This window comes from Alligator sinensis, unplaced genomic scaffold (genome assembly GCF_000455745.1).
Source record: "Alligator sinensis unplaced genomic scaffold, ASM45574v1 scaffold188_1, whole genome shotgun sequence".
NCBI classification, from domain to species: Eukaryota; Metazoa; Chordata; order Crocodylia; family Alligatoridae; genus Alligator; species Alligator sinensis.
The window spans coordinates 46,214-73,605 of NW_005841903.1; the positions used below are offsets into that span (position 1 = coordinate 46,214).

The 27,392-nt window shown below is 40.0% G+C and overlaps 1 protein-coding gene across 2 annotated transcripts in view; it reads left to right on the forward strand.

Moving 5' to 3' along the window:
- RASGEF1A (RasGEF domain family member 1A) overlaps positions 1–27,392 on the forward strand; it is a 37,645-nt gene that overhangs the window by 588 nt on the left and 9,665 nt on the right. The window contains exons 2-9 of one of the 2 annotated variants that reach the window (XM_006018472.3): positions 2,607–2,786; positions 12,331–12,459; positions 18,743–18,880; positions 22,439–22,660; positions 23,193–23,267; positions 24,703–24,795; positions 26,455–26,557; positions 26,895–26,974. In XM_006018472.3, the coding sequence (XP_006018534.1) occupies positions 2,607–2,786; positions 12,331–12,459; positions 18,743–18,880; positions 22,439–22,660; positions 23,193–23,267; positions 24,703–24,795; positions 26,455–26,557; positions 26,895–26,974 (1,020 nt within the window). The remainder of the gene's footprint in view (positions 1–2,606; positions 2,787–12,330; positions 12,460–18,742; positions 18,881–22,438; positions 22,661–23,192; positions 23,268–24,702; positions 24,796–26,454; positions 26,558–26,894; positions 26,975–27,392) is intronic. The other variant, XM_025197722.1, reaches the window with a different exon arrangement.

Below are 27,392 nucleotides of genomic sequence, written 5' to 3' on the forward strand. Positions count from 1 at the left end.
TATGGCAGTTCAGTTTACAGTCTTAATGCTGAAATCTAAAGAGAACTCACCTGTAGCATGCGGCATGTTTTCAAGATTATTTTGCTTGCACTGATAAATAGGATGTCACCAATTTTCTTTCTTTGGCTGTGTGTCTGTGCTAGTCAAGGGTATATACATATCAGAAAGGAGTGCCACTGTCTTATTTATTATGTGACTGGCAATTGCAGGTGGATTTTAGACTTGACATGAAAGACTGTACAATGTCTTCAAGATTTACATACCCACTTTTGTTGAAAATCAAAGAGACTGGGACTGTATATGTGAACACTTTCTGCTATATCCAGGGGAAATATCCCAGAAGCAGTGTTAGCTTTAAAAGTGACATAAAAACACACTGGCTTTTTAAAGCAGATTAACTTATTTTTCAGCACTGCCAACCTCCCATAAAGTCAAGGTATCTTGGCTTATTCTTGAACTAAACACATAATTTCTGTATTGAATTTTAGTGTGGTGATTATCATGGAGCTTTGCTTGTTTATAAACAGATTACTTGCCAAAGGCTTGGAAGTGCATTTACTAGGATTTAACACCGGGTACCACATGGCATCAGTTCCCAAAAAGACTCCCCCCACCTTCCCATCCCCCCAGAGTAAAATCATGAGGACAGTGTTAAATTTGGCAGTGCAGCTTGATACTTCTCATTTGAAGTCATTCATTGTTTATGGTTAGGTTGATCAAGCATCATATGCAATTAGCATAAGAGCTGGTAGCCCTTTACCTACTAGAAGCACAGAATTGTCCACATCTACATTTCAATTAACTAGAAAAAGATTTATTACTCCTCCTTCCAGAAAGGATCACTTGAAAGAGAGAGACGGAGACAAAGAAAGATGATTTCCAATATGTTCTAGAAACAATTCACAAAGAAAACAGAATGTTTCTCCCCTCCTTTCCACTCCTACCTAGAAGCTCTATAACTAAATAGTTTCAGTAGCAGTGAGAGTCCTTTTACAAATCTGTACAGGCACCTCCATGCCATTATTAGCCAAACAGCACATACCGTACATTATTGCAACGAGTGACTATCAAAGCTATTGGAATGGACCTTAAAAGGAACAAGAAAACAAATTACTAACAAGTTGCATAATATGCATAGCTAACTCGGCTTCCTCGCCTCACACTCCCAGAGGCACAGTTATTTGTCAAGCTCTTTACATGCTGTAGAGCCCATGTCTTGTGTTTCAATTTGTAAAATACATCAAAACATTAATAGGGAAACACTTGGCATCGTACCATCAAGTTTCATATATTATAAGCCCATAGGTCCTGCACATTGTGTTTTAAAACATGAATCTTAATTATAGTTTAAAAGGGGCAAATACTAGAAGTATGTTGACACACAAGGTAATATTCACTGTTCGGCAGCTGCCATGTTTTAACTACATTTCTCTTATTCTATTACATGTGTGTGTGTGTGTGTGTGTGTGTGTGTGTGTGTGTGTGTTTGTATTGGCATAAATAGAAACATGCTGTGCTAAAGGCAGTCAAATGAAATTCTGTTCATTTGTTTGCCTGGAATAAGAAACATAACTTCCCCACCCCACCTTGAAGTACAAGTACTAGTAACTGACATAGCTCCAGTTGACACCCCTACCCACATCTGAATAAAACTAAGGGTAAATCTTGTGCCTTAGCTATTACATACTGCAACATCTGTTTAAAGAACTAAATGCTGAAGGCCTTGCTGTTGTCCAATAATGTTGCAGATGTCCTTAAAAAAAATCCTGTGGTGAGTATGATTTGTTTTCCAGCAGGTAACTATTTTAGCAGTAACATTTGCCAATAAGTTTTAACTTCTGCATGTACTGCATTGACTTCACGTTGCAGTCAGACTTCTCTATTTGCATATGGTGACTATAACACAGTTGGGCTTGTGGCCACAAAAAAAAAAAGTATGGTTTTTTTTGGGTGACTGTTTTACTTAGTGGCATAAAAGGCCAGGCACAAACATGGGTGTGAGCATTCAGACTTACTTAACTCACACTATGAAATCCTAGGTAAGGAGACAGTCTTGCCCAGATGGTGCATCCCCAACCATTTCCAGTCCTGTCCAAATGGCAAAGGACATGCCAGAGATGACTCACTTCTGTCAAGATCTAGAATACCATGTATCCAGAAATGCTGGATAATTTATCATCACATATCCAGATCTAATCCTCTCTCAAAGTCCTAAATCCAAAAGCTTAGAACAAGGAGATTATGTCTTTGTAATGCAGTAGTTTGGACAGTGCCATAATTTTTACCTACGGGAGATTTCTTCTTGAATTGACAAGGCGTTTCACACTGACGTTTCTATATCCTTATTTGTGATGGACTGAAAACCTGATGATGGCAACTGCACACAGGGGGAAAAAGTTAGTTTGGTTACACGTAATTTTAAAGCTAAAAGCAATGTTTTTAGGCTGACAGGAGTGGGGGTTCAGAACTCCCCCTTTAAAGCCCAAGCTGTGTTCACTCAGATGATGTAACTGACCACAATTTATGCCTTGTAAACACTATGCATACTCACAGAAGACCTTTAAAGAAAACTGAAAACTTCTCTTTTTCTTCTCCAAACACCACAGGAAACTATGCCCCAGACGCCAATATTTTCCAGCATGCTTGGTTCCACTTGTAGTGGGCAGGTGCAGCCAGACATGGGCGAAAGGTGTGGTGATCCTGTTTACCAGGATGGAAATCTCATCTCTGGATCACTGGAAGCCCTGATAGAGCGCCTGGTGCCTACCTTGGACTATTATCCAGATGTAAGTAGACATTTGAGGGTTTCTTTCTATAGCATTTAAACAGAATCAGGATTCTAATGCAGGTGCTTTAGCTTACTGTCTTGTTCCGCTTGAATCAAGATTAAGAAACAAGTCTAAAGAGCCATTGCCTGCCCTCTGATAATCAGCCTCATACTTACATAAAGTGATGCCCAAGTAGGAGGCTCCCCCTACCTGCCTGAATGGGAATATTTATTAGAAAGATTAAACCCTGGCTAACCCCATTGGTACTTCACGAAACAATTAAAAGTGGCATTAGCAGTAGACATTTCGATCTGTCTAAGCTTCCTTTGCCCTAATGCAGCCTAGATTGGCTACTAACTAGACTCTGCTCAGGGGAAGTACAGAAGTTCTGTGTGCTGAGGGAAGCTCAAACTCTTTAACTTCATTTTACATATTCCTTTAGTTTGGTTGTCTAACCAGCAAAAATATGTGTGTTGAAAGAGAGCATTTTAATTTTTATATATATATATATATATATATATATATATAAAAATCAGGATCATTGTATGTAGCCTTAATGACATTGAGCTATGACCCACTTCCCAAACCTAACAGAAGCTTACATTTCTCTTCTTTTGTTCAGAGCCAACTTTGAATAAAATGCAAAATGCTCTCTTTCAACACATTTTGACTAGCCTGAAATTCCAAAATGTCTCTTTCTCAACCCAGCAACAGTTTTGTTATGGTTTCAAATCTCCTCACCACAATCCCCTGAAATGAACACCACGTCTAACCGTAGGGTTCTAAACTCAGGATGTCATTAAGAGATTATTGTATTACTTAAAATGACCTACTGTGTCTCATAAAGGATGGCTGCAAAAAAGCAACACAATTATATGGCAAAAATTGGGTTTAAAGTCCTGGGAAAAAGGGTAAAGGTATCCAAACCCTTTGTTTAAAGGCTACCCGAGCAATTAACTATATCAAAATCACTACTGCAGTGGGCTATGCTGGAAAGAACTGTATTGCAGTGCAAATGTTTGTCAGATTGATTGATACAGGATCTTGGATTTCGGATTCATGTGAGGTAACAATTTAAAGATAAGCTCCAAAACACCACCAAAAAAGATAACATTACACTCCTACTGACACCGAAACCCAGGTGTATGATGTGGGAGATTTATAAAAAATATGAGGTAGATAGGGAATGCTTCAACCTTCCTATTCAGAACTGTTGCCCTGTGGGGTCAGGCCAACTCTCAGGATCTCAGTATTGCGCTGTTAGACAGGAGGGTGTGACACAATTGCACATATACAAACACACAAATCAATTAGGTGCACACACACACACACACACACACTACCAGCTCAGGCACATGCACACCCAAACCAGCCTAGGCACATGCATACCTATCACCAATTCAAGCACGTACACACTAAAAATTAGACAAAAATCAATTGTCAATACCTGCACACTCAGTATACATACACAGATCACTAATTTGTATATCATGCACTCAGTGATATTATTGATTTTTATATGTGTGTGTGTGTGTATATATATATATATATATATACACACACACACACACACACACACACACAACCCACCTACACATACACACAGGTAAGTTCCTAACTTGGATGGTACAGTGTGTATCTGTGTGCTTGGGGTACCTGGGGTAGTTGGGGGAAGGTTAAGAGTGAGAGAGAGTCAAAGTGTAGGGAGTGAAAGTTGCCAGAACCAGGATTAAAACTGTTGGACTAGAGAGAAGCTGGCTGAGGAACTGAGGCTTGGGGTTACTTAAGATCAAGTGGCCCCAGGGTTACTCAAGGTCACTGGTACAAGGGAAAGGAAAGGGAAAAAAAAGCCTGGTGGAGGAAACAGCCAGGAAAGAGAGAGAGAGAGACAGAAACCTAGGAGCTTGGGACAGAAAACTGAGGCAGACAGTTGATATATTGTGGATATTGTGAGGGGTAGATAAGTGGTGGCAAGGAGGAGACAGCCATGAAAGAAACTGAGGCAGAAACCTGGTTGCTCAGGGGAAAAGGAAAAGGCAGTGGGGATAAGATAGTGGCAAAGAAACAGGGGGTTTGGAGGCAGAGAGGAGCTCAGGACAGGTGTTGGAGGTGGCGCTGAGCCAGAAGCAGGAGAGGGAGAAATGAGACCGAAGTTAGAGGATCGAGGAGCAGACATTGGAGCAGGGCCAAACCATAGTAAAGCAAAACCCAACTTAGGGGTCCAAATAACAATTTTATTAAACAGACAACACGCTACACAGCCCCATGAAGTTATTGGTTCACACACACACACACACACACACACACACACACACAGCTATTTTTAGACCTGCTTCCATTGTCTCTCAAGCCCCCTCGTTCATCCCCATCATTCAGGAACCAAGTTACATAGGAGGGGTAGGTGCGAGTCATGGGTTACACAACCAGGCATGGGGATAAGATGGAGACTTGACACTACAAGATGGAAACTTGACATGACTTATGCTAACTTACATATATAGACCTAAAACAGTAATCACACAATATAAAAGCAGTAAAAAAAAAAAAATAAATTAAAAAAAAAAAATCAATACAAAACATAATAATTATCACTTATAAAACAGTGGATATCTATATCAAAATATCAAAATAGCAGGGCACTTATTTGCAAATAGGGGAGAGAAAAATAAAACTTACTACCTAAAATAAAATGTTAAAGCTTATCCTGCATCTTAGCTTACTTATACTTATCTAGGGAATAGAGACGGAGAGAAAAAGTCAGAAATGGTTGGGGAAGGGGAGGGAATGCATTTTAACATAAATTTTAAAAAGAAAAACTGGGGGGGTTGCTACAGAAATAGTCCTAAAGCTTCTATTTGACTATTCATAGTTACAACTGTACTTCACTGACAAACGTACACATAATATCCAACTTGTTATAACAAGTTATAGACTTAACGACCTCCATTTATTCTGTTATTTTTTATTTAAATACACACTATACAGCAGGCACAGTTTGTTCTTTTTTTAAGACACTGTTAATGCATTGAAAAAAGCAGCAGGCAGAGTTTAAAAAGTGAACCTGAGTAGCTTTTTATTGCTGTAGCTCAGAATTCAGTTCCCTGTTATGTATACTGTACACAGCTATAAAATCCTTGGGTTTTTGCCTGCAGCTGGCCATTTATGAAGTAACTGCTCATAGAAGTCCCTTAGTACAAACTGCATTTATAACACAGTTGTTCTGAAACCTGTTCCCCTATCATAAGTGTTATCCTTAGGATTTTAACATGTAATCATTGGATCAGAGGAGTTACTATGGTTTCTATAGAACTGCAACCATGCTCAGATCATTACAAATCAATAAATCAAAGTCCTCACCATAAGGACCTTCCAGTATTTAAATAAACAAGCAGACAAGTGAGAGGAGATGGGCTACAATAAAAACAAATCAAACTGAGCCCCTAGGGAAGAGAGACAGAAAAAATTGAATTAGATCAGTCACCCACCCAATTCAACAGGAGGACACATTCCTTTTGGAAGGTCAGATCACCGTCACTGCATTCATTTTAGCCCAGAGGGTTAACTATTAAAAAGAAAAATACAAAAAGCTTTACAGTGTAAAGACAAAGCAGCACCTGAATCACCCCCAAATCCAAGTTTTCTGCATTTTATCCCACTTACAAATGTAACACTTGAATTCTCTGCTTGAAAAGAAGTTGTCAGAAAATTTCAATGACACCTCATTTACTCAGATCTGGTCTGTGCCAGAAGCCTACACCAGATACTCAAGAGAAATAAATATCCCTCCCATGGTCATCCTAATGTATTTTACCCCTAGTATATGCTGAATAGCAAAGGATCTCCAGTTCAGTTTTGCTTAGTAGAACAACCAGTTACGTCAACATGGATTTCCCAGTTTCTACCATAGCACATTTGCACGGGCTGTGTTCCCAAAGCTGATGAACTAACATCCCTAAGTACATGGCTTGGAAAACATTCCCCTTTATGTCTGTATTAAGCTAAAGATCACAGTAACCTTTTAGGCATAGAAAGGAAAAAACAAACATACAGTATCTTCCCTTGCTAGTTACAAGCAAAATAAGACTTCTATGCTATATTGGCAGAATGGAAGAGGAACGAAGAGGTCAGTAGGAGCAAGACAGCAGCCAAGATAAGGGCCAGCTCTTCTGTACTGCCCTTTGGAGGCTTGTTTGTGTACTGAGGCTTAGTTGGCATATGGAGAAATATATGCTCACTACACAGCACCATTCTGGGGGTCAGGAATGGAATGTACCGTCTGCAACCCTCATGCCCAAGCAAGAGAATGTTTCGACTGAATATTTCACAAACAAGAAGTTCCAGAATGAGTAGCAACGGCACAAGGAAAATAATATCTTTTTCCCTGAGAAGGCATAAGTACATTCTTGGGCCATAAAGTAACAGTCCCTTATTTAGTCTTTGCTCTTACTCTCTTAAAAATAAATAAATAAATAAAATTCAACACATCTCTTAGCAACAAGTTTAACCACCAAAGGAATCTGCCTCCCTTTTTTCTAATAAAACACAAACCCCTTTTGTGTCAGCTTAAGTTTTCTAAGTGCTGAGGGCCCTTTTTTCTCTCCCAAATACCTGTCACTTTTGTAAGATAAGTGGGGCATAACTTTTGACCTTTAAAAATAAAGGAAAAAAAGAGGAATTCCTCCCTCCCTATCCCAACCTCCCTGCACACACTTTTTTGTCAAGCCCAGCTAGTTGCATAGCTGAATTTCTTTCTCCAATCTTAGTTGTGATGACAGGAAGAAAGAGTGTAGAAAAATATAGTGTGTGTGTCTCCATCTCCTACTTTTGTTCACAGAATTGCTGTTTTTAAACCAACTTTAATCTGGGTTAAAATCCCAGCTCATGGCCCACACACAAAGGGAATGTGGTGATCTCATCCTAGTTCCAAGTACATTGATTTTCAACCTTTTAGGGCAATTTTGTATCTAACAGATCAAGCTACGTCTACCCAGTAAAAACTTATTGTGCTCCAGATATGGGGCCCTCAGGCTGATTGTATTGCTCTAGGCAGGCTTCTTTCTGAACTGCCACACCCATAGCACTTCAGACAGAGTGAGTGCCAATAAGTCTATTCCCTGCATTGACATGACTTCTGGTACAACTCTGCCCTGCCTTTTGTCTCATCTAGGAAGTCATTCTGGAGCACAGCTTTACACAGACTAAAGTGCTGATCCAACTCTAATTCCAGTCACTTATTTCAACAGAGGCAGCAAATTGTGATGGCCTGAAGCTCATATAAGCTTCAGTGGTCAAAGGCAGGGTTTATTTGGGTACAGCACATAACACCTAGGGGTGCCTATACACGAGTAATTACTGAGCATTGGAGCAGACTCAATTAATCAAGTCTGCTGGAGCATGGTAATTACTGAGCTCCAGCAGACTCCAGCATCTCATATCAGCTTCCCTGCACTTAAAAATGGTGGTGGGGGTGGTTTAACTATAGCTAGTTCAACGTGCTTTAGTTAAAGCTCCCCTGCCACCATTTCTAAGCGCAGGGACCCTGATACATAGAGCAGCTCTTGGAGCTGCTCTAAATAAAAGTGCACCTCCCCAGAGCACGTGGAGAAATGCCCTTGATGCCCATCAGCTCAGTTTGAACAAATCACCAAAATTCTCACTGTAAACAAGGCAGTGAACTGAAAAGAAGCCACATCATCCCAATACAGAGTTACACAAACCTACTACTACATTAGAGATTGTTGTGTAGCATCAGCTGAACTCATACAATTGAATATGAAGCGGGCAGAGACCAATAGGCCAGTTGCATTGTTTAGATGGGGGAAGGGGCTCTACTTTGTTCTGAGATAAACAAGAGCATAAAATCAGTGTCTGACTGGGAGTTATCCCTGGTTTATACCAGCATAAAGTGTCATAGTATCAAGATAGAGAAGCCTAGAAAAAAGTGGCCAGATCCCCCAATCTGGTAAACAGGCTTTACTCCATTGACTTTACTAAAATTATTCTGTTTTACACTCATTGTGAACTAGGTCTCAGTCATTTTGTGAAAAACAGTAACCAAAAAACAGTGCTATGAGGATATTTAAATGCTGGAGAAGCCTGTTCTGACATAGTACAGACATTACTTTTTAGAATGGGCATGAATAAAGATGTCTGGATTAGGAAGCTTTTACCCTGACTGCCTGGGCACATTAAAACTTGCTTCCTAAAAACGAGAAGCAACACTCTGGATTTGAAAGAACTGGTTCTCTCAGTGAGATTGTCTTGCAGTCACTCTGGATAAACAGTTTCCCACATCACAAAAACTTTCAGGAAGGAGACCCAGACTAGAATTAGTGTGCAAGGCTAAATTATATCTTGCCTTAGAAGAATGTGGCACAGCTTATCCGAGTGAAGGTCATTGACAGGTCAGTGCAGTTTACATTTCAGCTGCCTAGCACTTACCTTGTGTAAAAGGCAACTCTTTTGACAGGCTCTTAACCTACTTAAACAATAGTCCCTGCTCTCTCCAAAAAAGTCAGAGGGAGGATAGAAGAAACAAAAAATCCCAGCAGAGTTGAGAGAATCATTTTACTCCCCCTTTTCCCTAGTAATTTACAGAAGGGGACGTGAGGTACTATAAAAGCCAAAGCTACTGGAAACATTTCCTGAACAAGAATTTATACATAGTCTGATTAAAGACATAAAGGATATACCCAAGAGGTAAAAAGTCCCTCCTCAGTTACACCAGGCAAACTCAATGATTGAGTCAATGGGGTCACAGCCATGTAAGTGAACTCAGAATTCAGCTAAAAGAAAGAATAGGAATAGAAGAGAAGCTCCCCCCCCATGCTTCTGTAACTTCTTTGCAGAGTTCTGGCTTTGGAGGCTGGTATAAAAATTGGCATAAATCCAAGTCCTCAGTAGAGCTTTGCTGAGCACCACCATCTGAGGACCTGACCCTGAATCACCCCTATGTCTCACTTAATTTACTGCAGGTTGATGTAGAAACTAAGAATTTAATACGCCATGCTGGTTATTCCTTCCCCGTTTTAATTATAGGGACGTTACTTGGACCAGTAAGATTACTAAAACCCAAAAGTGAACATTTCATCACCTCCTCACCCTGTTCATCATACCTTCTCGTCTTATTCTCATTTATTCTTCTCTTCCAATAAAAAGCCTCCCTTCTGTCAGGGACAGAGTTGACTTTTTAATGTATATACTATGGTTCTTTCATTTTTTTAAACTCAATCTCAATATTAAGTTTACCATAAAGCCTTTCTTTTACTCTTTCACTTCTGAAGTGTTAGGATGTTGTGTGTAATGGACACTCTGGAAAAAACAGACTGTATTTCATTAATAGCCATTTGCCAGCAATTAGATAAAGTCATGATCTTCTACTTGGATTCATAAAGGTCATCGTCATTATGATTTAGCTGAGTGTTTCTGCAGAAAGTAGACAATAGAATATAGCATGCAGCAGATAACATTATCCTGCTAACTGTCCTTAAATCTGCAGGTGCCTCAGTTTACTAGCACTATTGTGACAGGTGGGGAGAGAAGGGAGAAACTAAATTAAGTTTACACACTTGCTTGAATTTGTCATGCCAATTCAAGTTTGGCTGTAGGATCTGTAATTGAAATTCATGCTCAAGTGGTTGACAACTCCAAGCTGAACCAAATCAAAGTACCTAAAGAAAAAACAAAATCTTTAGAGACAGTATTATTTAATAGGCAGGAGGATGTTTCTAGTCCTCATGGGGTTACATCTCATAGGCCTTTAAAGAAGAGCAGTCACAAATCAACCATTTACATTAGGAGGTCAGAAAGACATGGTGGAACAAATTTTACCTTCTATTATATGAAGGTATACTCAATCAGATTAGTGAAACTGCCTGGGTATAAATTAAAACAGAATATAATACATTTTTTTTCTTTAAAGTACTAAGAACCAGATCTTTATTCCACTATTGAATACCTAGGTTGTATTTAGGTCTCTAAAACCACTGACATATGTTCATTTAAAAGGCATAATGGGCTCTCACCCCGCATATGCATGGCAGGATGTGGGATTTTGGGATCAGAGATCAGAGTCTAATTGTACCCTAATTGCTGGGACAGGAGGAACCCACTAGCAAGTTGAAAGCCAGGTGCCTAACAATCGGCTGACTGTCATCCAGGTTGTCATCAGGGTTCCCACTGGCCTGGTGTGGTCCCTACTGGCTAGCAATCAGCTGATTGGGACACACAGTGGATTGGGACACACACTGAAGCTCCAACCGGCCCAGTGCCATCCTTGCCAGCCAAAGACAGCTGACTGGATCACCAGTTGGAGCCTCACTGAGGTCCTGATCCAGCCAACAATTGGCTGATTGTCTATCCACGGGGACCATGCAAAGCCAGTTGGAGCACCTGTGCAATCAACCAACTGACAGCTGACAACCAACTGTCTGCAGGTAGGGACTGTATTGGGACCAGTTGAGACCCAGTGTGATCCACCCTGCCACATACTCAGTTTAAGGCATGATGGGAATCTAGCCACAAAATTCTTACATGTATTTTGTGAAAAAGTGTTGTGGTTTATTTTCTTTTTTATTGTGCCATTAGTTGTCTGAACAGATATGTAAATAGGTTACTATTTAAAATGGGATTAACTGGTTAATCATGTATTAAGCGTAACATTTGTCAGATGCCTTAGTATTCTAAGTACAATCATATTCCACCCTGTTCCAAACCCTGAAAAAACAGGATAGACAAGATGCTGGATCCTTGCTGCTTTATGTCCCTTAGTCGTAAGGCTATGATCAAGGCACATTACAGAAATAAATACATTCCAGGATCTCAAACACCATGGAATAGGATTGCAATTTAGAAATAGGATGCCCAATAGATGCAATAGGATCTGCCTTGGAGCACAGAGTCTTAATAAGAAATTGTAATGCTTAGAGTTTATATAGCACCGTGCAAGCTCAAGAGAATCAGAACTGGGCCCCAAATAAGCAGAGACTTCTACTGTCTCAAAACCGAATTATTGTCATATGGGAGAAAACTGAGCCAAAGTCTGTACCACTGATTGTGGGAAAAAAGCACCGAAAAAAGAAGTCACACAGGGAACAAAAAATTATGGCTGCAGTTTGGAATAAACATGCGGTACAGTAGCTTTCTGCAGCTAAATAAAAACCAATTGTTCTTAAAGGAACAAAACAGCATAAATAAATAATGGTGTTCAAGAAGGCATAGTAACCCATTTTGGACATGTTTCATTTGTCTCTTTGGTGACTGATGATCTCTTAGGAATACGTAGTTTAGCATCTTAAATAGTTTAGGAATCTAAAAACAATGACTCTTAACAGCTTTGAAACATGCTGTATTTCCTCCTAGTGACATTAACTGGCTAGAAAGAACAAGTGAGAAAACAAGATATAGGAGGAGATTTAATAATTAGGGAAATTCACATTTGTGATTTCTAGAAGATAGTTTTCCCTTGTAGTCTTCAAGGTGGACAACTGATTTCTGTGAATGTGGAGTAATGTTTTTTTTTCCTTCCTTTTCTTGTTGCTTCTCCCTCCATCCTTTTCCCCAGAGGACTTACATCTTTACTTTTCTACTGAGCTCACGAGTCTTTATTCACCCACATGAACTCCTGGCAAAAGTGGGGCAGATCTGCATTAAACAGAAGCAACAGCTTGAGATGGGGACCGAGGCAGAAAAGGTAAATGAATGAACAATTGTTTCTGCAATGACCTAAGCTTCTGCCACATTTAATTTTTCTCTTTCCTTTTTTTTAACTGTACACATACATAAAAAAACAAATGGACATAGGGAGAAGTATGTCACAGAACTGGTGACCTCTGTGCTTACATCACAAAGCTCTGCTAAATAATTTAAATGGGCTGCAGCTTTATAGTACTTCCTTCTCTAGTGGGCATACACTGTAGTGCCTTTGGTCACTGTGAGATACTGAATATTCAAATTGTTACAATAGGCTTTTTAAATATTTGAACAACTAAGTATAGCAAAGATTGCAATTTGGTGTGTCACAGATTTCAGTTTATCAACAAAGGCAACTCTGCAGGTCTTATTTATATTCTTAACTGACTGACTTTAATAAACAGATACCAAGTGTACTAATGAGGGGCAACCACCCAGCAGGTTTTGGTTTCAGTAAGCAAGAAGTCTGATACAGCTTTTGAATCATTTCCCAAACCTTCACCCTTCCTGCTCTGCAAGCAGCCTATGGAATGCAAAGCTTACAAGAACAAGCTTTCTCGGGCCTTCGTTCCATTAAGGAAAGTTTTAAATAGCTTCCCACCAAACTGGCTTAAATAGCTTGCCAAAATTGGTTCAGCCCCAATGGCATATGTTTCAATAGCAGTAAACAGGCACAGCAGTAGGGACATGTAAAGAGCTCTCTGTTTGCCTGGCAACAACTCAGCCCCAACTGGCCCTTGGGATTACACCATTTGAAACCTGGCTTTTTTCTGCAACTCCCCTCATCATACCACAATACAATCAAATACTGAGCACCTTACTGTAAACTGACTGAAAGGCGAAGGTGATGTTTTAAGCCCTGTGTCAACTGGAAAATCTCTGAGCAAGGTTAAAATTTGATAGTGTAGTGCTTAAAATTGTAACTTGGCAACAAATGACAGAGCTGAACCTATGTTGATAGCACTGATATATATTTGAAAATTTCCAGGTTTTGTTTTTTCTGTTAGGAACATTTTTTCTTGAACTATTGTGGTATTTCAGATTTCATCTGATATTGGGATTTGCTGAGGGACACAGGAATGGGAGGATACCAGAAATATTATCAATGCTGTCAGTGACGAGGATTCAGATCCAGTATACAGGCATGTTTTGAGACTGTTCTTTTTGAGTCCCCAAATCTGCAATGCAATTACATTTGTAATTTTAGGCACAGTAATAGTTGCACTGCTTAAACACCTTGTTGAATCAGCTTCAGCCAATTAAACTGTCCATATACATGAAGAATGAATTTGATTGCAATCAGGAATGAAACCTTCCAAACTCACAGGCAGGATACTTAGGTTTAAAAATAATTGAAATACAAATTGAGAAGCCTCATTGCTAAACAGTATACTTCAACATATTCCTGCTAAAATAAGCCTCAGCCATTCAAATGTAGTGGCTATTTTTGCTTAAGACATGAGATGTAAGGGCAGGGCATTATGTGTGGAACTTTGACACTCAGTGGCATAGAAAACACAGGTAACTTACACACACAGATGACGCGGCAAGAAAAGCAAGTAGCAGAAGGATATCAACCAGAGCCATTCACACTCCTGACATGCATACTCTTACACCTTCTGTTGACAGTTTGGAAACAGGCCTAAAGGAAAAATCAGCTAACAGCAGGGCATGAAAATAAATCGTGTGCATTTGGGAGGCTGCTTTACTTTACACCTCCTGTTCACTATTTTTTTTCCTGCTTTACCCCCTCCCCTCTCTCCCCTGCAAAGTCCTATCAGCCTCCTCTTGGGTCAATTACACTTGTTTTCTATGCTCACTAGACACAAAATTATGATTCTGTATGATTTGGATTTGTTTATGCAAATCACACTTCTGTGCATCTTGTGGGCCTCTGTGTGCCTTTGGCCAGCAATCTTCCACTGGTGTTGCACGAGCTTACACCCAAGAAGAATTTGGCCTGTTAACATTTGCAAATCATTTGCTTTATTTAGCTACTCTGTAGGAACATAACACTGATCTCACAGGTGATGTGGAGCTTACCAACTGAAATCACTCTTCATGGAACCTAATGGATCATGACTGGGTTTCAGCATCTGCAAAAACCTTTGAATTGAAGTACTGCTGCAGCAGGAAGTCACTAGCACAAAGAGTTAAATAGAGCTGATGCTTCTTATAAGAGATTTGCATAAACAAATCCTAAATAAAAAGCTGATTCCCTTGTTATTTGGGTAGTGCATAAATATGAAGCGCTGGCAAGGAGCCAGTCTGAGGTTATGCACCACAATGCTTATCATTCCCACATTTCTGACGTCACAGCCCTGTAGAAAGTATTCCAAGGCACTAGCTGACAGATTAAAAAGGAGTGTGTTCTAGTCTGTCAAGTACACCCTGTAGTAGTACCTGGTGACCAGCTAGAAAACAGGTCTCATAAGTTAGGGCATCAAGTGCAATCATAAACCCTTTCAGTAAGAAAAAAATTTAATTTTCCAGGAGCATAGCAAGATCAGACAGGGCCAGAAGTGAATGGTTCAGAGAACACCAGTGTTGCCCAAAAATAAACATAGTTGCTGAAAGTGTGGTATATAAGGAATGAGGAAATGGTTTTGCATAAGAAAATGTTTGTGCCCAAGGACAACTTTGTTTTGAATTATTATTTAACTTGGATCGTGACCAATGTCTTCCATTGCCTGGAATTGTTCTACCCATCATTTTAATTAAGTCTATTTTACTGCAGACACAAAGAAAGTATACAAGCTTCTAACAAATTTTACCCTACCAAACCACCCCCTTATTAAAGGCTTCCCTTTCCTACAGCTCCTCCAGTTAACCTAATTCCTGACCCTCAGTGGTCTGCACCCTGCAATGTGAGACAGTCATTGTCCCTATGGTTCTGGATTGGCACAGGTACTGAAGACCATGAGAGTGAATTAAAGAGTTTTTCTTGAAAGGTAGAGAGCTATCATTAAATCTAGCAAACACTACAACTTACCTTATATGTCTGCTATCCCTCTGCCAGTGTTGAGTACTGAATTCACAGTCTTTTTTTTTTTTTTTTAAAGAGAGAAAACAAATAGTCAGAGCTTTCATACGTCAGGTGGTGAGCCAACTTCAGGGGAGCAAAGACAATTTAAACTGAGGAACTGGACAAGAACCTTGCTATATTCAATAGATATCAATTCACACTTTTTACTAAGTATTAATGTGCTGTGTTAAAATGTGAGAGGGGATGTGAGAGTGGGCAAGAGTGTGGAGTTGTCTTCCTATAACAAAGCACTCAAGGTCTCTGTCCTATTTTGCAGCTGTGGATAGTCATTATGTGGTGCAGCGTTAAGCTAGCCTTGTCCCCTTTTAAGGGCCCTTTTCTATCGTTCCTTGAAGTGAATGGGTGTGTTCTCCTAACTTCACCAAAAGAAATATTCATTCCCACAGAATCTAAAAAGGTTTGGATCAGGCCTCAGAAGACGGGACATTTCAAATCTGAAGCAGAGATATGGAAGAGTGAGGAGGATATAATTTTGGAAGCATGTCATAAATGTGCCTGTTGCTGCCACCCACACAGATCTTCTCAATGTTGTATCTGGGTTATCACAGATACATGCATCAGCAGAAGCCAGTCCCTCTGTGCTGTGTTTTATCAGCATGCACATGAGATAGGAATCTCATATTTTGTTGTGGGGATGGTTTCCAGTGTTGCACTCAAAAGGAACATCTCGTTTTCATCAGCCATTCTAAGAGACTGATGAAATAATAAGTTTTTGTACACCTGTGTTCTTGCAGGGTAACGCAGCTTGTAGTTCATTTTACAAAAGATTCCCAGCTTTCCACAGGGACAAATCCTGACTACTTGTGAATGTGCTAGAGAAAACACACCTCACCAATAAAACATTATTCTAAGTAAATGCTCAAAGCACCACAGAGCTTTACAACTTTGAGGAAAGAATGTGGATTCCCCCACCCAAGCTTCCAAATGTAAAAGATGCATTGTCAAGATAATCAGTATTAAAAGCAAATGTACAGATATTTGGTGATGTTAGATGTTAAAAATGGCCACCTGATCAGGATGCAAAAGGTTAGTGGGGGTGCTTGGGGAGATCCAGGGGACAAATAGGGTCCGTGGGGGGAGGGATCAGAGAGGCTCTCTGATCCCGCCCCCCCCCAACCCTTCCTCTGCATTACCTGCCACATGCCAGAAAACTTCCTCTGAATACAACTGTGTTGGCCCCAGCAGCTTTACCTGGGGTCCTGGGGGCCTTGGGGAATTGCAGCCACAGCACTCCTGCAGCTCGGAGCCTGGGTGGCAGCCAGTGTGACTCTGGCTGGCCAGGCTCTGGTTTGGGGCGGTGTGCACTGCTGCCATATGAGCTACCCACTTTTTTTCAGTGTGGGTTTTTTTGACCCCATGAGATCTCCCGGGGCCAAAAAACCCCATGCGAGGTAGCAGTGCAGGGAACACCTGCATGTGCAACGTGGCACACATCCGCACTCATCTGGACATGGCCATGGAGTGCAACTTACATTCTTTTATTAAGCAGCCCCGGCTCCCATTCCCACTCTCTTAGTAGTTCATTTCTGAAATGTCCAAACCCTGTGTGATCTAATTTTAAATTCATATTAGCCATCATTAATTCCCACACTGATTGTACTTCAGTGAGCTGTTAAAAAGAAAAAAAGTCAGCATAAGCAGCCAGTTAATAACAACAGACAGGGAGAGTTCTTTCATAACACTGACCCGATGTTTGGGAGGGAATTCCCACCAGGGTTCTGGGAAGACATTCTCTTTCGACTCAATGGAAAACCCATTCGTTTCCTCAACTGCTACTTTTACTTGCTAGTTCATTTTCGGTGGATTCCAGCAGGCGTGGTGGGGAGGTAACTAGAGGGAAGTACCTTGCCAGTTCCGAGGAGGAACTGCAATTTGCATAGTGGAACTTTTTTAGCTGACAACTGAGACTGTAAAAACCCAAATACTTATTCACAACAACAATCTTCCTCTTTTTTAGTGCTTCATTTATTCTTAGTAAGTCTCTTAATCGGAGATAAGGATCAACAGGACTAAAATTAGATGCTTCCTGTCCCATCAAGAGCAGATTCTGTCCTTATTTAGACAATGTGTTCACATGGATTTGTACTGACTACAGGGAAGAATTTGGCCCTTGGCAAAATGCAATGTCTCTCCCAAATGACTAGATATTGTCCATAATTTACTCTAGCATTGGACAGACATCGGCAGTTACTGAGTTTTGCAGAGTAACAAAAATGTCATCTGCCTCTTTGAGCATACCTTGACCAACACAGTATCTGACATCATGTTTCCTGCCTTCCCAATTGGGATTCATCACCTTCTGCACAATAAGACAGTTCTTGCCAGGAGTGCTGTTTGAGGTGCAGCATCTTAGATAAAAATGAGTGAGAACGTGTGTGCAGTCTGCTAGAAGGCACTCAGTGGAGGTGCTGCTGCATTATGACACTGTGGTGAGCTATTCTAGCTTTGTCAGATAGTACGCAACTTAACAAACCATGTTTCTAGCCAAAGTTGAATTTTACTGATAGCTTGGATAAAATGCCAAGTAATCATGGAGTATGGGGAAGTATTGTTTATTAGCACCGTCTCCAAACCTTACAAGATAACTCCCTCGATTTTACTAGTGCAACTCTCTTTCCCCACATAGACAGAAGTAACTGGCATCTCAGTTATATCTGATAGAATGTCCCTGGAGCATTCACTTGTAAGTGACCAAGCTAGAAAATAGCTTCTCCTTACTTTGAATGATGGTTTTTTTGTGTAAGAGCCAACATTTTACTTTCAAGGTCCATTTGGTTTTAAACGTAGCACAATTGAGTGGGTCTGATAAATTTCTAGAAAAGAAAAATTTTCTTTGTAAGAGCTTCATGTGAAAGACACTTTGGTTAGAATGCTGTAGCCTGCATATATCTGAATCAAGATAGTCCCCTGACCTTCTGCTAATGTAAATAAGAAACAAATCTACTCCCCCTTGGAATTGATTGCATGCACTTGCACAGACCTACCATTGTCCTGACTTTTTCTAACTAGCTTTAAAAAAAATTATCTTCAAAAGGAAGCATTAGTGGAGTCAGGCCATCAGCTGTGAATCTGATGCTGTACAATTTTAAATTAGCAATGGTTTCTTTGCACGATACCACTGCAAAGATTTTTCAGCTGTGGATAACAGTTTAATTTTTTCTGTCAAGCAAACACTTCCTTCAAAGGCCGTAAAAAAGGCCTGTGGGTCAGTAATTAACTAATCTCTATTGCTCTTTAGGCAAAGCTAAAATCCTTTGCTGCCAAGATCATTCAGCTCCTGAAGGAATGGACTGAAACATTCCCTTATGACTTCCAAGATGAGAAATCTATGAAAGAGTTGAAAGAGATTGCTCACCGGATCACACACTGCAATGAGGTATGGTGGGGAAAATAACCCAATATACAAGAACAAGAATGATACTAACTTAGAACTAGTTTCTCTCAACATGTCAGGTTTGCTCTCCTACTTTCTTTACATTTCCTCAGCAGTGGCTTAACTCAGTTTAGTAATGCTGACAGCTAAGTGGTGAACTTAAGGGTCAGTTAGTAACAAACTCTATATAGCGATTTGCACTTGAACCAGCACCAGATTATGGTACAGAAAATGAAATGGGAGGGAGGAGATGGAAGACTGGTTGTAAGGAATAACACTGAAATTGTAAAATATCGGTAAGAAGGTCGGGTCTGGAGGTCTCAGGCTTGGTTCCCAGTGATAGCCATGATGACAACAGTAACATTACCAGGTGTGATGCTATGTTTATATTAGCTCATCAGATTTCCTTTGAGCAACAGTCTATCTATTAAACTCTGGTCACATCACAAATCCAAAATCTTTGAAGATATTTTTAAGATGAGTCACAAAGAGCTTGAGGTACAAAAGGATTTTATGCATGCTTTGTTGATTTGTGTGCAGAAGAATGAAAAGCAACAAGTCTGACAGAATTCTGAAAGGTAGTTATAAGACACGATGCACTCGCACACTGCGTCAGTCCTCAGAAGGAAGTAAGCCAGTTTTATTGTATTGACAACATTGTTTACCCTCCATACTACCAAGGAAAAGTCAGTGTCTTCAAATGGAAAAGGAGGAAGGATTATGGTATGCCATCTGCCACAGTTATAAGTGCAGGGAAGGCCAGAAGTTGATTGGCAGGGATCCTACCATGACAGGAGGGTTTTTTTCTTTTTCTTTTTTTTAAACATCTGCCATTTGCAGTAAGTCCAGATAATTTGCAGTAAGTCCAGATAATATAGCCTTCTGGAAATGCTGTGGCTCCCCCCACTCCGCAAGATCCATTGTGCACAAAGAAATTGCTAGTTGCTAAGTGTACTTGCCTTGTTTTATAAAATAGCTCAATGCACTGGTTGTTGAGGTTTCTGGTACCATCCATTTATTATGGTATAACAGCATTTATCCCTTAAACAAGGCTACATACCAGGTTCTCAGTCTGCAAAAGGCTAGGTTGCCTCTGACCCCTAGAAATGTAATTTGATGACCTGACAAATAGTAAACGGTTTCCAGGATCACTTCAGGCCTATTCTTTTATGCTGTAATAAATTACTTAACAGTGTCTAAGCAACACCTTTTCAGCTTTTACCTTTCCGGCTTCCCCAGGGAAGCTCTCCTTGAAATACAAGACATTATGAGTTAATAGAGAACAGATGCAAGACAACAGTACTGAAGATGACAGTATATTTGGTCTGGAAACTTGAGGATGGCAAAACAAATTGTCATGCTTGAATAAGCAAAGATGTAGGACAGATATGATCCCAGCACAGGTAGGCAAGACACAGGCATATTACAGACGCAGTTCTCTGGAGGATCAACTCACATCTGATGTGCAAGACATTACTAAGATTTAACTGACCCTTGTTTAGGATCTTTCAGGATGCAGTTTCTTCCAACATTCAGGACCATGCATTTGAGTTTAGGATTAAGCAACAGCCCTGTTCAGAGTCAAATTTACTTCTGACATCAGCAAGGGTGAGTTGTGTACTCAATGGCACTGGAAGCAAGCTGGGAGAACTTTAGGGTAAAAAGACCACTGGGAAAAAATAAAAGTCAAGCTAAAACAAAATCATCAATCTAGAAGACTGTTTGACTATAGTTGCAAAAATAGGTGATCTCTAAATTTAGAGTAGCTTTAGCCACTATTTAATTTCCTGTTTCCATATGATTCACATCTGGGGGGGGGGGGGTGTGTCATTCCCTTCTCACTTACACAAGTGTCAGTCAGACATAACTGAAAGCATGGATTTACAGTATAAAATCCAACATAACAGGGATTAGACTCTTAAAGAACACCCTATCCCCATATTTCTAGACATGTGTAGCACAATAGCAATAACAGTTTCAACCAGCTGCTGTTTAGCAATAATCCAGTTGCTTCACCAAAATAAGATATGCTGCCTTCAGCTTCTTATTTGATTCCAGTTGGAAACAGATTATTGCTTTGTAAAGAAACATTCTGACAACATTATTGCTTAATTATCATATACTGTATACAAGTATTTAGTAGTCATAGTCTCTCACATCTGTTACATAGGTTTCGGTCATCATCACATGTTAATGGCATCGTTGAATAACTACAGACCTATTTCAGTTCTTTGAAATGCATCCAGTTAACTCTGGCTGCAGACACATGACAGCAACATTAACCCTTAGATGGCCGTAGTACCAAGCAAATGAGGCAGGGAAAATAGGTGATTAATTGCATAGGGAAGAAAACAAGGAACATTATCAGAAACATTAGTTAACCATAGAAAAATGGGGCTGGAAGGTACCTCAGGTCATCTACTCCAGTCCCATGTCCATGGCAGAATTGTCTCTAGCTCAGCTATCCTAGCCAAGCATTTGCCTAGCTCACTTAGTGGTTCTCAGCCTTGTTAGACCCAGGAAGCCTCTTGAAAAATGCCTGCTCTTAGTATTCACCGTTTTCCTGACTACAGAAAACTAGAGTAATTCTTCTGTTGCAAGAACTCATAAAGACTACAACAGGTCATAATGCTTCTGATACTGTGGCTTTCTATGTGAAATCTCTGGATTTAACTTGTGAATCATGTGTAGGTGCTTGCACATTTTAGAGGGCCAATAATGCATGACACCCCTATAGAATATCATGGCACCCCAGGCTGCCACAGCATCATGGTTGAAAATTACTAGTTTAACATGTTCTTAAAAACTTCCAGGTATGGAGGTTCCACAACCTCTAAGTAATTTGATTTGTTCCAGTGGTCAGCCACCCTCATAATTAATAAACTCTTCATGATATCCATCCTAGATTACCTTTGTTTCAAATAAGACCATTAACTGTATGCCCTGTTCCTGTGTGAGACTGCCAAGGGTCAGAGCAGCTGGGGCATTTAGAAGGTGCTGCAGCGAGATACAGGCACTGGAAAGTGAACTCTACCATGGAGTATTTGCATCTTCTCCTTTTGACTGGTTGGGTGTGAAAGCAATTATTATGCCAAGCTAGAACAGTGCAGGAGAGTCTTCCAGCCTGGGAATTCCCAGGAGTCTGTTCAGGGCAGCCAGACTTTAGTTATGTGTGCGAGTCTAATAAATACTTTGTCTCTGTCAAACGAGAAAGAGACCAGAAATCATTATGCTGACTTTCAGTCTTTCATTACTCCTGTATCTAAGTGACTAATAAACCTTTTGAAATGGATTTGGAGCCAAAATGAGCTGCTACAATGACAGCCAAGCTACTGGGAGCACAGTTATGGAGGAGGGGGTTAAAATGTTAGTAAAGCTACACAGATGCCTAGGGTATCCTGAGCTGGGCTCAGAAACCACATGATAAAGAACTTTGGTAACTGGATAGAAGATAGGATGCTAGGCAGCATTTATGTAGCTCAGGTAGAAATTCCTTGTTGATACAAATCCCTAATCCAAAGTAAAGGCTCTTAATCAATGATCCTCCCCTCTTATGCTCAGGAAAATGGAACTGTGAAGAAGATCATTAGCCAGATGACACAGAATCTGTTGATGACCCTCTCAGCACGGAGTCAATACCAAGAGATTAGAGAGAAATTTCGGCAACCTGTTGCTGATAAAGGAACCATCCTTAAAAACAAGCCGCAGTCAACTCAGAAGGACATACTGAGTGTGTGTTGTGACCCTCTCATCTTGGCACAGCAGCTGACTCATATTGAACTGGTGAGATTTTGATGTTGCTCTTTTAAATCAGTTCACTTTGTTTACCATCTGTGAATGTGTTCTTGCCCAGGCATTAGGCTTCTGTCTTCAACAGGAGTCTTCAGCCTAATTAAATGCTGTCATCTAAATGGTGACAGTAATGAATGAGGGCAGGTAGATAGGTTTACGAGGGAGGAAAACATACATGTCCCAAAAATCCAGAGGCAACTTTATAACCCAACTATGATGGAAGCAACCACAGAGCCTCCCAAAATGTTTAGCTTCTTCTTCAAACTCTACTGACAGAGAATGAAGGTGAGGAGACCTCGCAGCCACAGTAAAAACTTCTTACCCAGGCCCCAGTTGGCACATGACAAGACCTACGGTCACAACTAAACAAAAGACAACACTTCTTGTTGGTTCCCTGGATCAAACAAAAAAAGTAGAACAAAGAGAATTGGAAAATATCAAAGTGGCCTTCACGCCTCAGCTCAATTCCCTGTCAACATCTGCATGTGTACAACTGACAACCTCTTCTGTCATTCTAATGCAGGAAAGGGTGAGCAACATTTACCCTGAGGATCTGATGCAGATTGTCAGCCACATGGACTCACTGGATAATCACAAGGTATGTGTGTAGGGGAGGAAATCAAGCACAGCCAAAGTAAAGAGCCTCAAGACTTCAAATATGTATGGAATATCTATTAAAGGCAAGGAGGCAGCACAACTCAATGGTAGTTCCACTTCAGCTACCTGAAGATGAGATGATTTGGTTTGGTAGCACTGAATCTAGCAAATTTTCAGTGCCCAAAGGGATATGTTATTCTGTTACTTATTCAGACTACTTTATGAACTGGCTACTACTACATCATGCTTTTTGAAACTGTAAGTATGTTAAATCCAACAAAGTTGATTAAGCAATCAAGTTCATTAGCTCTCTCTCATGTTTAGTTCCATTCAAATGGCTGAAAAATAAGACAATGTTCAAAGGCAAAGAATAACTAAATGTTGAACAGAGCATATAGGACATCACTCATAAGAATGACATCCACCAAGCAGAGAGGGTAGCCTACTGGGCTCACTTCTTTATACAAGTATTATAGCTCAAGAAGGTGGAACTTGCAGTTTCATATATTCAGTAAAGCAGTACAAGAATCCTGCAGCCTTAGTCTTGCTGCTTCTAACTGTGGGTTTCTTCCTGTTACATGTGGCCCTTTGTGGCCTGCAAAACAGCTGAGAGAAAGACAGGGACTGTCTCTTCCCCCAAGTTTTCTGATACTTTAACACTGGCACAATTAGAAATTTAAAAGACAAAAAAGGATGGAGACAGAATTGCCCTTTCTATGTATCCTATTCCTTGGTTCCTCAATAGCAGGAAAACTATGCAGAGATTAAAAAGCTTTATACAATGTTCTCTACACAAAAAGGTAGGAAAGATCCTTGCTTTTCTCATCCTTTTGATTAGGTATTTTAGCAGAATTTGCAGATATGTTGAATCTGACAGGGCTGTGCCATAAGCACTTCTGCTGTGGCCTCAACCCCTTGACCTCCGGGCATCCAGCCACTCACCCCAGTGCCAACACCGCCAGAACAGGCTGATAGGAAAGATTAATAATTCACATTACTAACCAATAATTCTGGCTCCAGGTCTTGTTATTGGCAGGGAATCCTTTAGAAAAATGTTGCTTAAAGCTAGCATGTCATGGTCTCACCTATTAACTTTCTTTTGTTGTTACCTTTAAAAAGGATGTTAAGAAGTCTGGACATACAACAGTATGTGTGTTTTGGTGAGGGAAGGTAAAGGGATAGAAAAAATAAACACATTTGGCCAAACCATAAATCCATGCCTGCTTCTTTCACAAATCTTCAGAGGAATAAAAAGAAGTATGTTCAGCTTGCTATTTTCTAAGAAGTCTTTTTCCTCTTAATCCAGAGCCATCCACTTAGATTTTCTAATTACTTTAAATGAAATAGGGGTTTATACTTAGTAACAACAGCACACATTTACTGTCATCTTCATCAGGATTTAGTATAGGATTAACACAGAGCTTCTTCTCTTTCAGTGCCGGGGTGATGTTACCAAAACCTACAACTTGGAGGCCTACGACAACTGGTTCAACTGCCTTAGCATGTTGGTAGCTACAGAAATTTGTAGGGTAAGTATGGATGAAAAGAAAATACCCAAGCAATCATTCCAAAAAGACAAAAAACCCACCACAATTATGATGTTACATGTATGGAACCAGATCCAGCACAATTTTAATCATATGAGCAGCCTCTTTAAAGTCAGAAAGGTTACATGTGTAGAGTTAGGTATATGCTTAACGTTTAAAAGTTCAGAATGTATTTCTGGGTAGTTTTTATGTTACCAGCAGTCATGGCCAAGAAATAAAACTTTACAAATGCTACACTGAATAGAATTTTATGAATGTTTTTATGGCACCTGTGTCTTCCCAAATTTGCCCCTCTGTAAACAAAGGTTTTTCTACATTGCAAACACACTGTCCTTTTAGTGCACTGTGATATCATGGTTATTGCCATCAGAATACCTTGTGCTGTTACAAGGACAAGGTTAAGGATCTTGCATAAGGATCAAGGGGAAGAAACAGGGCAAGCAGACAGACGATCTATGTTAAGAACTGTAACATACAGAGAAACATATTCAAGAAATGCTTTCCATTAATTCCTTTTCTATACAGATTTCCCCTCTCTCAAGTGAGTTCACCTTTCAACTCTTCTATAGCTCTGGGAAGAGCTCCGGGAAGAGCTCCCAAAACTCTGGGAAGAAAAATGTTACCACTTTGAAAACATTTCAGAGTAGAATGCACTTAGACCTCTGAAAGCTTAAGGCAACTACTTTAGCTGGTATAAATTAGCGCAACTTTTCTCCCTTTTATCATCTTTGGATATGACCACAAGTCCTTAGAACAGCAAGCACAAGGAAGATCCTTCTGCATGCCTTACTCCTAAACTGAAAAAAAAATTGGTTTTATGGGAAAAGGATAGTTCAGTTATCATGCCTGCTTTATCTACAGACCCTCTGCTAAAAGTACCATTGCTGGAGCTTCTGGAGACTCGCTTATTATCACTGATCTTCAGAATAACTGCTCCCATAATAAAAGTCACCATGGAATGATCTGTTAGTATTAGTGGCTCTTGGACAATCGCACCATAAACTAGTGATTAGTAAAGCCAACTTGCAGAACAGTCTCTGCTTACGCAAGATAAGTAAATCAGCAGTGCGGATGTCTAGTCTCATCCACTAGCAACACTGCAGTAAATGGGGATTGTTATATGTCAGCATCTTATTACATTTCCCTCATCTATCATCAATCTAGAGAGTTTGGATTAATCTGTTGATTTAGAAAGGGAAAACTTGGACCTTGGTAGCATTTGCCTTCCAACCTCCTTTATATTTCCCCCTGGAATTAATATATACAGACCCTCTAGCATACCCACATGGCATTCTTCTTACTTTGATACTTGAACTGTTTGCATATTTCTGGCATTCTGGTGGCTGCTTCATTCTCTCTCCCTTCTTCAGAGAAAGGAAATTACTTAATAGTGTCTAGCTTGCTTTTACAAGATTCCGTAAAACACTGGCTTTATCTTATGTATAAACAAAGAATTCCATGCTTCCACATGATAACAGCCCAAAATACTATAACTATTTTTAATAACGAAAGGAATCTTGAAAAAACACCCAGAAGACCGCCTCAAGAAAAACTCTTAGCTGGTGAAAAATGGAAATGCTTATAACCCCTCATCCAACATGCATCATTCCCTTAGTTTCAATGGGATCTTCTTTGTTTCAGGTTGTGAAAAAAAAGCAAAGGACAAGAATGGTGGAATTTTTCATTGATGTGGCAAGAGAGTGCTTCAACATTGGAAACTTTAACTCCATGATGGCCATTATCTGTGAGTGTCCTCAGCATTGTTGCTGACTTTAAGTCAAGAGCGCTAGACTTGACTTCTTAAGTGACCTTAGGTGTTTATCTAGTCCCTAAATTAAATCACTGGATCTGTATGCATATCCTTCCTGTGGTACCATGCACTGGTGACAGATTAATGCAGTGGGTGTTAGCCTGACAAGCTTCAGCTGTCAAGCTGAATGGCTTTCTAAAGTATAAAATGCACATTTTAAGTGCATTTTGACACTTAGTGCGGAAGAAACCCAGCCTTTGAATTTAGGTTTTATCTTTTTTTTGTTTTTCTTTTCTTTCCTTTTTTTTTTGCCTCTCTCCTGTCCTTTTAGCTGGAATGAACTTGAGTCCTGTGGCAAGACTAAAGAAAACTTGGTCCAAGGTGAAAACAGCCAAATTTGACGTCTTAGAGGTGAGTATATGTAAGATTAATATCCTATTTAAACAAGCGAAATGTAACAATGCCAACAGCACAGGCTGGGGTGCAGCATAAGTAACAGATATGAAGCAGGCACTTATACATTAAGGGTCCTCACTGTGTACATTGAGGCTGGCAGAAAAATACTTGCCATTTACTCTGTTTTGAAAATATCTCCCTATTGTGGAAAAAATAGGAAATAAATTATGTGTTGGAAAAATTTACCTCAAAGTGGTTTAAGATTCAATTCAAAGGATGTTCTTTGGCATTCCTCTTTAAAGCGAGCATTTTCCTCACCTCCCCCTGTGAAAAAGCTAAGGCCTCATTCCATGTGCTCCAGGGCACTTTAATTAGGGCGGCTCCAAGAGTCACTCTAAAGCACCTGCAGTGTCCTGTGCATCAGAGTCCACAC